The 12,103-nt window shown below is 36.2% G+C and overlaps 1 protein-coding gene across 1 annotated transcript in view; it reads left to right on the top strand.

The window, feature by feature from the left end:
- TM9SF2 (transmembrane 9 superfamily member 2) overlaps positions 1-12,103 on the top strand; it is a 57,660-nt gene that overhangs the window by 26,346 nt on the left and 19,211 nt on the right. Inside the window, exons 5-10 of the mRNA XM_004273635.3 lie at positions 630-759; positions 3,757-3,881; positions 4,775-4,886; positions 5,949-6,028; positions 6,824-6,932; positions 10,954-11,086. Of these exons, the coding sequence (XP_004273683.3) occupies positions 630-759; positions 3,757-3,881; positions 4,775-4,886; positions 5,949-6,028; positions 6,824-6,932; positions 10,954-11,086 (689 nt within the window). The remainder of the gene's footprint in view (positions 1-629; positions 760-3,756; positions 3,882-4,774; positions 4,887-5,948; positions 6,029-6,823; positions 6,933-10,953; positions 11,087-12,103) is intronic.

Raw genomic sequence — 12,103 nt, 5'->3', positions numbered from 1 at the left:
AAAATTTTACTCTTTATTTTTATCCTTTTTTTAAAAAAAGTTTTTTCTCTATAGAACTTGAAAGATTTATTTCTCTAACTTTATAGCAGCATTTCTTTTAGACATAAGTTGGATTTACACGGTTTTAATAGATGATACTATTATTTTCACTTTTTCGCGTGGCCCTTCAGTTGAATATTTCCCTATATCTTGGCAGTTATATTCTTCTCTTTTTATTGAATTACCTGAGTAATAAAAGACGTTTGTTTCTATACTATTCCATAAACTGTTCCCAAGGAACTAAATATATTGCTTTGCACCTATTTAGAGCTGTTGAGTGTTCGCTGAAGGTAAATTATCCTTAGGTGTCTAGATAATGGTATTGTTATATTAGCGATCGCAGTAAATTAATTTATTTACTCCTTTTCAAAGAAGGTGTAGAGATTTTTTTTCCCACTACAGTGTGTCAGATATTGGCACAATACTATTACTTATGAAGTACCACATTTTATCAAAATTCTTTGATTGTAGTTTTGACACCTTAAGGCATTTTTAGACATTTAAATTTTACAAAGTGTTGACACAGATTTGGGAAGTAATTCTTAGTCATGTTTGGTGGTTTCTAACTTGACTTTTATTTCTGTGCATAGGATTGTGGATAATATGCCGGTAACATGGTGTTATGATGTTGAAGATGGTCAGAGGTTCTGTAATCCTGGATTTCCTATTGGCTGTTACATTACAGATAAAGGCCATGCAAAAGATGCCTGTGTTATTAATGTAAGTTTGTGATAAACTAACTCTATGCTATTTTTTAAAATATGGCTTTTTGGTAGAAGGAGTCAATCTTTATCTGGACAAAAATTGTTATATTCATTGAATGAGTGCAGTTCAGATGTTCTGAAGGACAGCTACTCTGTCCTTTTTTTAATTTTTTTGACTGTGACGTGCAGGTTGCAGAATCTTAGCTCCCCGACCAGGGATTGAACCCGGGCTGCTGCAGTGAAAGCGCTGAGTCCTAACCACTGGACCACCAGGGAATTCCCATACCTAGTCTTTAAATTTAAGCCAGATTAACAATTTATAACTCTAGAACTAAAATAATTCAGATTCAGTTTAACATTTACTGGCAGTGTCTCTTATATGCTAAACACTATGCTATGGGCTAGGACTTTGTATGTTCTGACTCTGTTAAAAGTTAAATTCATAAATCTTACATATTAAAAAAAGGTTCATGGTTGACTGCCAAAAAGACATCATAATAAGTCCATGAAATTTGTATTGCAAATTTAAGTCCATAGAATATTGTATTGTAAAAGTTTGATATTATACCTTTTTAAAAAGGTATCAGTCTTTGAGGCCATTCTTTTACAATTTAAAAAATAAAATAATAAAGTGAAGACATTAATTTAGAAAGTAATCAAAATTATTGGGGATATATATTAAATTTTGTATAATGAAGTCAACCTGATTTAATCTCTTAATGAATATGACCTGGTAGTAGAAGTTAGCATGAGCTTGATCATGAAACTGGTTATTTGGTTAATGCTTTTGTGAGAGTTGACCAAGGACTCTTGAATAATTTAGGTTATTGGTTTATTCTGAAGTTTTAAACTTCTGTGGAGGAAAGGTGTTAAAATGTGTAACATTTAGCATGCTCATAACATATAATATTTAAAATTTTATTTGTTTTATTTTCTAAGGGAAAAGCTAGACAATAAGAGATGTCTTGTCAGGTACTTTTAAAGTTTTATGTAAAAATTAAAACTTAAAAGAAGTGTAATTTGTACCTCTGCCAGTTAGTTTTGGCTTATAAAGAGTTTAAGCTTATGGAGGCATAACTCTCCCAGACTTCAGACAATACTACAAAGCTACAAAAATCCAAACAGCATGGTATTGGCAGAAAAACAGAAATATGAATCAGTGGAACAGAATAGAGAGCCTAGAAATAAACCCACACACAACTATGGTCAATTAATATTCAACCAAGAGGCAGGAATATGCAATGGAGAAAAGACAATCTCTTTAGCAAGTGGTGCTGGGAAAGCTAGACAGCCACATGTAAATCAGTGAACTTAGAACTCTCCCTCACACCATACACAAAAATAAACTCAAAGTGGCTTAAAGACTTTATAAGACATGACACTATAAAACTCCTAGACGAGAACATAGGCAAAACATTTTCTGACATGTTTTCTCATGTAGTAATGTTTTCTTAGGTCAGTCTTCCAAGGCAATAGAAGTAAAAGCAAAAATAAACAAATGGGACCTAATCAAACTTATAAGCTTTTGCACAGCAAAGGAAACCATAAGCAAAATGAAAAGACAGTCTACAGATTGGGAGAAGATATTTGCAAATGATGCAGCTGACAAGGGCTTAATTTCCAAAATATGCGAACAGCTCATACAACTCAACAACAACAAAAAACAAACCAATCAAAAAAATGGCCTGAAGACGTAAATAGACATTTCTCCACAGAAGACATACAGATGGCTAGTAGGCACGTGAAAAGATGTTTAACATCACTGGTTATTAGAGAAATGAGAATCAAAATACTACAATGAGGTATCACTTCATAACGGTCAGAATGGCCATCATCAAAAAGTCTACAAATAATAAATGCTGGACAGGGTGTGGAGAAAAGAGAACCCTCCTACACTGTTGCTGGGAATGTAAGTCGGTGCAGCCACTATGGAAGACAGTATGGAAGTTCCTTAAGAAACTAAAAATAGAGTTACCATATGATCCAGCAATCCCACTCCTGGGCGTGTATCCGGAAAAGATAAAAACACTAATTCAAAAAGATCCATGCACCCCAATATTCATAGCAGCACTATTTATAATAGCCAAGACATGGAAGCAACCTAAATGTCCATTAGCAGATGAGTGGATAAAGAAGATGTGGTAAAAAAAAAAAAAAAAAAAAAAAAAAAAGAAGATGTGGTATATACACACACACACAATGGAATATTACTCAGCCATAGAAAGGAATGAGATAATACCTCTTGCAGCAACATGGTTGGACCTAGAGATTATCATACTAAGTGAAGTGCATCAATCAGAGAAAGACAAATATATGATATCACTTATATGTGGGATCTAAAAAAATGATACAAATGAACTTATTTACAAAATAGAAACAGATTCACAGACATAGAAAACAAACTTATGGTTACCAAAGGGGAAGAGGGGGGGAGGATAAATTAGGAGTTTTGGATTAGTTGATACAAACTACTATAAATAAAATATAAACAAGGTTGTACTGTATAGCACAGGGAACTATATTCAATATCTTGTAATAACCTACAGTGGAAAAGAATATATATATATAACTGAATCACTTTGCTGTACGCCAGGAACTAGCACAGCATTGTACTTCTATTAAAAACTATACTTCAGGGCTTCCCTGGTGGCGCAGTGGTTGAGAGTCCGCCTGCCGATGCAGGGGACACGGGTTCGTGCCCCGGTCCGGGAAGATCCCACATGCCGCGGAGCTGCTAGGCCCGTGAGCCATGGCCGCTGAGCCTGCACATCCGGAGCCTGTGCTCCGCAACGGGAGAGGCCACAACAGTGAGAGGCCCGCGTACCGCAAAAAAAAAAAAACAAAACAACTACAATTTAAAAAAAAAAGTTAAAACTTAAACATTTTTATGGGGAAGGATTAAAATTCTGTCCAAGTTCAAATTTTCTTACTTGTTTTGGCTTATTTTAAAATTTTATATTTCGACACTTTTATAGCCAGTTTTCTACCACTAACTTTAAGTTCTGCTCCACAGTCAGAATTCCATGAAAGAGATACATTTTACATCTTTAACCATGTTGATATCAAAATATACTACCATGTTGTTGAAACTGGATCCATGGGAGCAAGATTAGTGGCTGCTAAACTTGAACCAAAAAGGTAATTATACAATAGATAAAAATAAATAACTGTAAGTGAAATTTAGACCCAAAGAATAAATATTTTGGGACCAATTAACTTTTTCCTTAATCAGTATTCTGGCGTATAATTTGGTGTTTTTTTTACTAAAACTTCCTTTAGCATGGTTTGTTATTGAGTTATGGATTTCCCAGAGAAACCATACAAATATTTATTTTCCTGTCATGGTAAGTAGCCAGGGTGCCTTTTTGTTTTGTTTTTCAGTCAGTTTTTGACAGCTTTTCTATGTCAGCTTGGAATGGAGAACATAAGTGGTTAGGACCATGTTCCCTTCTACAGTGGAAAAGCATTACCTCAGATATTTGCAGCTTTCAGAGGCCCAAATGAGCTGATTAGTGTGTCATTTCGAAAGTCTCCATGCAGTGTTAGATGCCAGTATGTGATAAGTCATTGAAAGGGCATCTCTTCAAATTGTCAGCTTTTTTAGTGTGAAAGTACTCCTCAGTTATTTGTGAGATGCTTCTTTGATTGAGTATTCTTTTCTTTCCATGACTCCCCACTCCCCCACCCAACTGATATAGCCATTTTCTTGTGCCACTAGTGGTAAAGCAATGCATGCCGTAACAGGATGGCAGTTAATTTAAACTCCCTCAGTGTTTGTTTTGATTTCTTTAAAGATTATTTAATGCTCTTCAAGTAATGTTTTCCAAAGTTTGGTTCTTATTTTGAGTAACAATTTTGTACACTTATAACTAAGCCATTTATTTATATGAAGTAAATATTTGTACTATTCAGTGTGATATGAATCACTTTTGACTATCAGCAGCATTGTGAAATACGTACAAAATCTCTAACCTTACTCCATTTAAAAAAACTATTTTATCAGCATCTTGCCAAAATGTTTCTTCCCACAGCTTCAAGCACACCCATATAGATAAAACAGACTGCTCTGGACCCCCCATGGATATAAGTAACAAGGCTTCTGGGGAGATCAGAATTGCCTATACTTATTCTGTTAGCTTCCAGGTGAGTGTGATTTTTATCTTTAGTATAACTCAGAAATTGATTTTAAATTTATATTACTTAAACTAATTAAAAATATGATTAGCTTGTCAAATAGATAAGCTTTTAATGAGTTAATTTTTGGAATAGTTTGTCAGTGCACCAGGCAACATAATTGCCCTCGAAACTAAGTCTTCGTTTAAATAAGAAGTATGGGGAATTGGAGAACTGAGCCTGATTAAAAGTGTTAAGCCATAGGAGATACAAACAAGGCAAAAGGTAGAAATGAGGCATGAAGGATGGTATGAAAGTGTCAAAGATATGCAACAAGCATTTGGGCAAACAACACCATTTTTAAAATCAGGATTTGAGTGTAAGCTTAAATGGAGAGTTTCCTGATGGTAGATAATCTATGTAGGTTCTTAGGTAATTCAAGGGAGTGTTTTCTTAGGAGGAAAGTAAAAGTTCATTTTATGAGAATCTTGGGCAATATTCCACCTCTATTTTTAATAAACTATCTTGGCAATCCAATATAGTTGTGACGTTTACTGTCCCTACCTAAATAGTGTGTAATTTTGCAAGCCTGGTGCAGTAAATTGTACATATTTCTTTCTAGGTATTAAGAGCTCAGTGTGGGTGACACCTGCCAGATGCTCAGGTACCTAGGTTATGACTCTGGTCTGGTTAGATGTCTCATAGGTATAGATAGATAGCATCAAAGAGAATAAAGAATAAGCTATTGCACTCAATTTTCTGAAAATAATTAAATACTCTAAAGCTCTAAATCTTGACATTTAAAATAAGCCTTTGCTAATTAAGATTTAAAGTAAGACTTTAAAAAAAATACAAGTAAGTAGATACTTTTAGGAACTCTTATATTTTATTTACTGCTTAATTTTATCCTAATTTTCCTGAGACTTGAGTAAATCTAGGTCCATAAGTCTCATGACTAACCCAAGTTATGATAATGAGGAATTGTATCTATTGACTAGAATGTTAAGCTGTGAATGGAAATTTTTGGATTCCTAATACGCTTCATTGGCAAATTCTTATTTAAAGAGTGTGTGTGTTTTTAAATCCCTCTAGGAAGATAAGAATATCAGATGGGCATCTAGATGGGACTACATTCTGGAATCTATGCCTCATACCCACATTCAGTGGTTTAGGTAAGAGTATAGAATTAATCTTCTTTATGCTCTGTCCTTATTTTATTCTCTGTCCCTTTGAACATCCCATTCACTCTGATTCTCCAGTTATTCAGAACGCTGGGCTTTTGAATTAGATAGACTTGGATTCAGTCCTGGCTTTTAGTCACTGGTTGTGAGTCAGGCTAGATCACCCAGTTTCTCAGAGTACATTTCTTTATCTAGAAATAACCTGTCTCATGGGACTATTCTGAGGATTGAAGGAGGTAATGAAACAGAGCATTTGAGCACCTTACCAGGCACGGAAGAGGGCTCAGTAGACAAGCCACTGCGGCTGTTACGACTGTTTATTATTATTATTATTCTCTAAGCATGACTCAAAACTTTTATCTAGAGAGCTGTTCATGGTGCCGTCGCTCTCCTTTTCCTACTTTACTGACTAATCTTTTTTGATACTCATTAATTTACTGAGTAACTGTTTTTCAGTAGATTTCTTGAGGGTACAGACCAGTCCATTGTTGATCCTTGCAGCTTATGTTGCCCTAATTTGGGCACAGTAGTTATTAATGTTGACCGTGGAGAAAAAAAATTCTAGTTCTCAACAGACCACAAAATTATATTATGATAAGTACATACAGTTATGTATCCACTAGAAGGCCGTGCAGCAGAACACAGTTCATTGAATTTGTTGGATTTTAGGTCAAGTTTTTAATTTGATTAATGCTGTTTTAATGTTACTCAATAAATAGTTTTTAAAGAGTTTTGCTGTTCCAAAGATTAAGCTGTAGATTAATCCTAACATGCTTATTTCTGCAGCATCATGAATTCCTTGGTCATTGTCCTCTTCTTGTCTGGAATGGTGGCTATGATTATGCTACGGACGCTGCATAAAGATATTGCCAGATATAATCAGATGGATTCTACGGTGAGTGAAACATCTGAACTGTTCTTTGGTCTGCCGAGGATAGTCTTTATTTTTTCTTTGGAAAAAATTTAAATAATAGCTTTAGACAGAATCTGCTTTTAAAACATTCTTCTCAACAGTTACCCTGAATTCACATTTTCAAATAAGAAAATGATCCTTAAGGATTGGTTTTCTGTAGAAATTTAGTGACCGCAGCTCTCAGAGCTGAACTGTTCACAGCCTCATCTGCATCAGTAGAGGTTGCAGAAAGGGTGCAGGTGCACAGCTCCAGCTCTGCCCTCTTTTCACTTACGTGCCATCAACTCTGTCAGAGTCTCTATTTCCAGCAGACATTCCGTTTGTGAAACAGCAAAGTTGAGTAGAATAGCTCCCAAGCAATTTTTGTATGTGTGTATGTTTAATTTTTAAAAATTAATTTTAACTGAGTTTTTATCATTTCAACCTTTTGGTGGATTCAAAGTAATTAATGCCTCAACTTCATCTATTTGCATTTTAAGTTCCATAATGTTTTACATTTTATACTTTTTAATTTCCTAGCAGCTCTTTAACAAAATTTCCACAAGAATCACTACTTGTAATGAATACATAAAACTCAGATTTTCATTGTTTTCTCTTCCCCAGCTTCTTAGCTCCCCCCATCTCTCTTTTTCTAATTAGAAAAAAAGAACATATTAATGTTTAGAAGCTTTTTAGCACTTGAACTCCACAGTTGCTTTTCCATGATTTTATTGGTTGTATGCCTTATTAAATATTTGATTAAAATAATTTCACAATACTCTGTTCATAATTGAAAATTCCAAATAATTGCTGAGTTAATGGAATTTTTTTCTTTATTTGTACAGAGGTGGCCTTGGGGTACAGGCCAGGAAACCCTATTTCCAGTCTTGCTCCCATTCTTTCCCTCCTGCCAGTCTCTTATCATAGCCATCAGAGCGTATCTGTTCAGGGTCATTTCACTCCCAATGACAGCCCTCCAGTGACTTCCACTGCACTCAGTGAAGCCATAGTCTTTACAGTGGCCCATAAGGCTCTGCAGTAGCTCTTGGAGCTCTGCTCCAGCCATGCTGGTTGCCTTGCTGTTCCTCAGACACCTCAGGCGGGTTCCCATTTCCAGGCCTTTACAGTTGCTTTTCTGTCTTCCTCAAGTGTTCATCCCTCAGAGAGCTCCCTCACGTGCTTCTGGTCTTCACTGAGACATGATCTTCCTGGTGAGACCTTCCGCACCATCCCATTAAAATTACATCCTCTCCACCCACACCCCACATCCATACTTCTTATCACCATCTAGAGTACTATATATTTTACTTATTTCGTTTATTGTCTGCCTTTCCAATGAGAAGGTGTACTCATGAGAAGAGGAATTTTTCTGTTATACTCACTGTAGTACCTCTGGTGTTTTAAACAGTGCCAAGCATATAGTTGGTGATAACAGATATTTGTTGAATGAATGAATAAACAAATTAGCCCTTGATGTACCAGACTTGATTCATTGCTGGGCTTATGATAGGTTAAAAAAAAAGAAAAAAAAGGTATCCAAGGACTCCCCCAGATCCACCCCATCCCCCCAAATTGAGTGAGGCCACAGCAGGAAGCAGTACAAGCATGAGAAGTTGAAGTTCTCCTTTGGGCCCGTGCTCATATCAAGTTTTTAACCAATTGGGACATTAAACCTTGGGTCATGGTGAACCTTGATCTCCTATGTATTAAGCCTGGATTCTTGAAGGGGGGCAAAATGGTTCTAGGTTAGTAAATGCCTTCTGATTCTCAGCAGAATCGAGTAGAAATACTCTGAAGGAAAGTCTCTCAAATTTGGATTTGCAAGATTCCCCCCATTTAAGGTCAATAAAGTATGATCTATTCATCAGAAATTCACAAAAATTTACAATAAACAACAAATTTACACCAGGTCCCAAAGATTTCAGACATTAAGATTATTAATGACAGAGTATAAGATATATGAAAAAGTAACAGCTACGATTTTCCAGCACAGATGAAAGATAAGAATCCATAGATAAAGGATACACAGTATATCCAAGGAATAAATAAAATGAAATCCACACCTAGATCAACTGGCCAAAACCACAGAACACCATAGAAAAGAGATCTTAGAATCAGCCAGAGGGGAAAAAGAGTGAACATCTGCAAAGGAAAAACAATTAAATTGGCCATGGAAGCTCAAAACATAATATTTTTAAATTGGTAGTGAGAGAAATTAACTATTTACATAGAATCATGTACTCAGAGATGCTGTCTTTCAAAAATGAAGGTGAAATACCTTTTTCAGACTAACAAAACCAGTTGACCACAAACACACCTTCACTTGAAGGAATGTCTGTAGAAATACTTGAGTAGTGAATCAGTCTGTCAGACCTGAAGGAATTACTATAGAAATACTTTAGTAGAAAATAAGTAAATAACAATCCTAAAGAGAGATTTAGGAGGATTGGTGAAGAAATTCCAAGTAAATATTTTCTATATATAATAATAATGAGTCTAAATTTGGAGGTTAACAAAAGTGTATCAACAAAGAAAAAATAGATTTGATGAATAGTTTTGGGTAAGGGGGGGTGGCCATCTAGAAAAAAAATAAGGTAGATTCCAACTTTATTGCTTATATTGAAATGATTAATGATCTAAATGAAAATGTGAAACTATAAAATACTAGAATGTTAGTTTTTAAATCTTGTCTACTGCTCGCAAAGATAGAAATTTGAGTGGGAATTTGGGGGAGGGATACAGATGTACCCTGGATGAAATGTTAAGTGAGGAGGCTGAAAAAATACCAGGGACCAAATTTTGAAGGACTTCTAAGCTGTGCATTCTGAAGGTCATTGAGAAGCTGTTGAAGAATATTAAACAGCAGTGACGTGGCCAGATTCATGTTTCAGGAAAATCACTTTGAACATTATGTGGAGAATCGTTTGGAGCTGGGCAATATTGGAGGCACAGAGACCAGTCAAGAGACTGTTAGAGAGTTCCCGGAGATAGGGGATGGTGGCAGGGAAGAAGTAGGGAAGTGGGCAGATAGATACAGAGGGTGTTCAGGAGGTGGGATGGAATGCTGATCGACCAGTTGACTGTGGAGAGGGTGGAAGAGGGAGAGAAGCCAGTGAATGACCCCACGTTTCTGATCTGAACCACCTGATTAGTTAAAAGGATCTTTCTGGTTCTGTATTGAGAATCAACTGAATGGAGGCAAGGGCAGAAACAGACTAGTTTAATGAATTCCGTGAGAGCCAGGTGAGAAGGGATGGTTTGAACCAGGGGCTAGTGGTGGATCCTGTGGATATATTTTAGAGCTAGAACTGTAAGAATTGTTAAAGGATTGTATGTGAAGTGTGAAAAAAGTAAAAGGAGGCATCAAGGATGACTCTAAGGTTTTGGGGATTGAGCAGCTGGAAGGATAGAGCTTTTATCTACTGAGGGAGAGTGCAGGTAGAGCAGGTAGAGGCAGGGAGAGAGAATCAGTTCCACTGTGGATAATTCTGTTCAAGGTGTCCATTAAACAACCCAGTGGAGCTGTTGATTAGGCAGGTGTGTATGTGTGTCTGGAGATAGGGGAGCAGTTTGGGCTGGTGACACAAGCTTATTAATATTTTCACAGCCAAGCCTACTATACAAGCAAAGTAGCTATGAGACCTAATACCATTTGCTTGTTTTGGGGATTAGTAAGTGTAGGTTAAGAAGACTATAGAGTATGACTTAAAATCGCCATCAAATTGGATCATAAAGCTTGACTTATTAGACTAGAACTAGGTATCACATTATCTTTGTATTACTTTTTAAAGTTTCTCAGTAACTATATTTATAGATCTTAACACACAACATTCCTTTCAAAATAATTCAAGAAAGCTATATAAAGCTCCATGAGTCAAGCTTTATACTTCAAAACTGAAATAAATATTAACATTTGTAAGGTTTTTTTTTTAGATTTCCATATCCGCATATTCAACAGTGAACAAACTGTCTAGTTTTCTTGGTAATACCACATGGCACGTAAACGATTTTATTCCCTTTTTAGGAGGATGCCCAGGAAGAATTTGGCTGGAAGCTAGTTCATGGTGATATATTCCGTCCTCCAAGAAAAGGAATGCTGCTGTCAGTCTTCCTGGGATCAGGGACACAGATTTTAATTATGACTTTCGTGACTCTATGTAAGTGTTAAGTGAAAATTACAAAGTAGAAATTACTTTCGCTAAATAATTATTTGAAATCCAGTTTTCCTGAGTTGTAGCCAGACTAGGTTGTTTCTGAGAGTCCTCTTGGTTCTCAGAATCTGTGTGCTTTGGCCATAAGTGACCTGGGGCAAGGTTAGCTGTGCCAGAAGTTGACTCTGCATGTCTCCCTCACAGCTGCATAGAGACCAGGACTTTGTTGTGGGAGCACTGGAGCTGCAGATGACTAGATCCTCAAAGACCATCTGGGTCTGAGTCTGGGCAGCCTGGCAGCAGGGTCACGCAGGTTGACTATCCTGTCCCACCAGAGCGTAAGGTTTCTTGGCTTCCACTGAGAGAGAAAGGAGAAGGAGATGGGACAGGAAGCTCTTTGTAGACCTTTCCATCTTGGCAGGATTTAGGAAGCAAGACCTCTTTCTTTCTCTAGCAGTGTTCAGGAAAGATCTTCCTACACAAAAAGTCTCTCTTCCTTGTGCCACCTGAAAATCTTCAGAAATTTTATTAAGGTTTTGTCAATTAGGACAATCTTTTTCTTCTCTTTTTTTAAAAATAGAAATCCCTTAGAGGTATTCATCAGCTGCAGGAGTGGCTCTGAGACTATTCTCTGGAAATATATTAATGCCATGGTCTTTCAGTTTTCCTAGTTACAAGAGAAAAAACTGTTTATGAAAAGAATTTTCTGAATTATGCATTCGTTTCCCCATATTTCCTTTATTGTTGTGTGCTACTGATGAACAGTAACACATGAATGTTACTAGAAGAATTCAGAAACCACTGACCTTTCAATAATTTTTTTAGCAAACATTTGTCCTTATGTTTGGTTGCATATTAAATACCTAATACTATAATCATTTTCTACTAGTAAAATTGTTCTAAGTTTTTATGATGCAATTAACCACATAAATGTTTGGGAAGAGAATTATCAATGCCAGATGTCTGGCACCTGAATAAGTTTGGGGTTTACTGATTTGCACCTTTCAGCTCAGTTTGAAGACT

Source organism: Orcinus orca, chromosome 18 (assembly GCF_937001465.1).
Source record: "Orcinus orca chromosome 18, mOrcOrc1.1, whole genome shotgun sequence".
Classification (NCBI taxonomy): domain Eukaryota; kingdom Metazoa; phylum Chordata; class Mammalia; order Artiodactyla; family Delphinidae; genus Orcinus; species Orcinus orca.
This window is presented reverse-complemented; position numbering and strand designations above follow the sequence as displayed.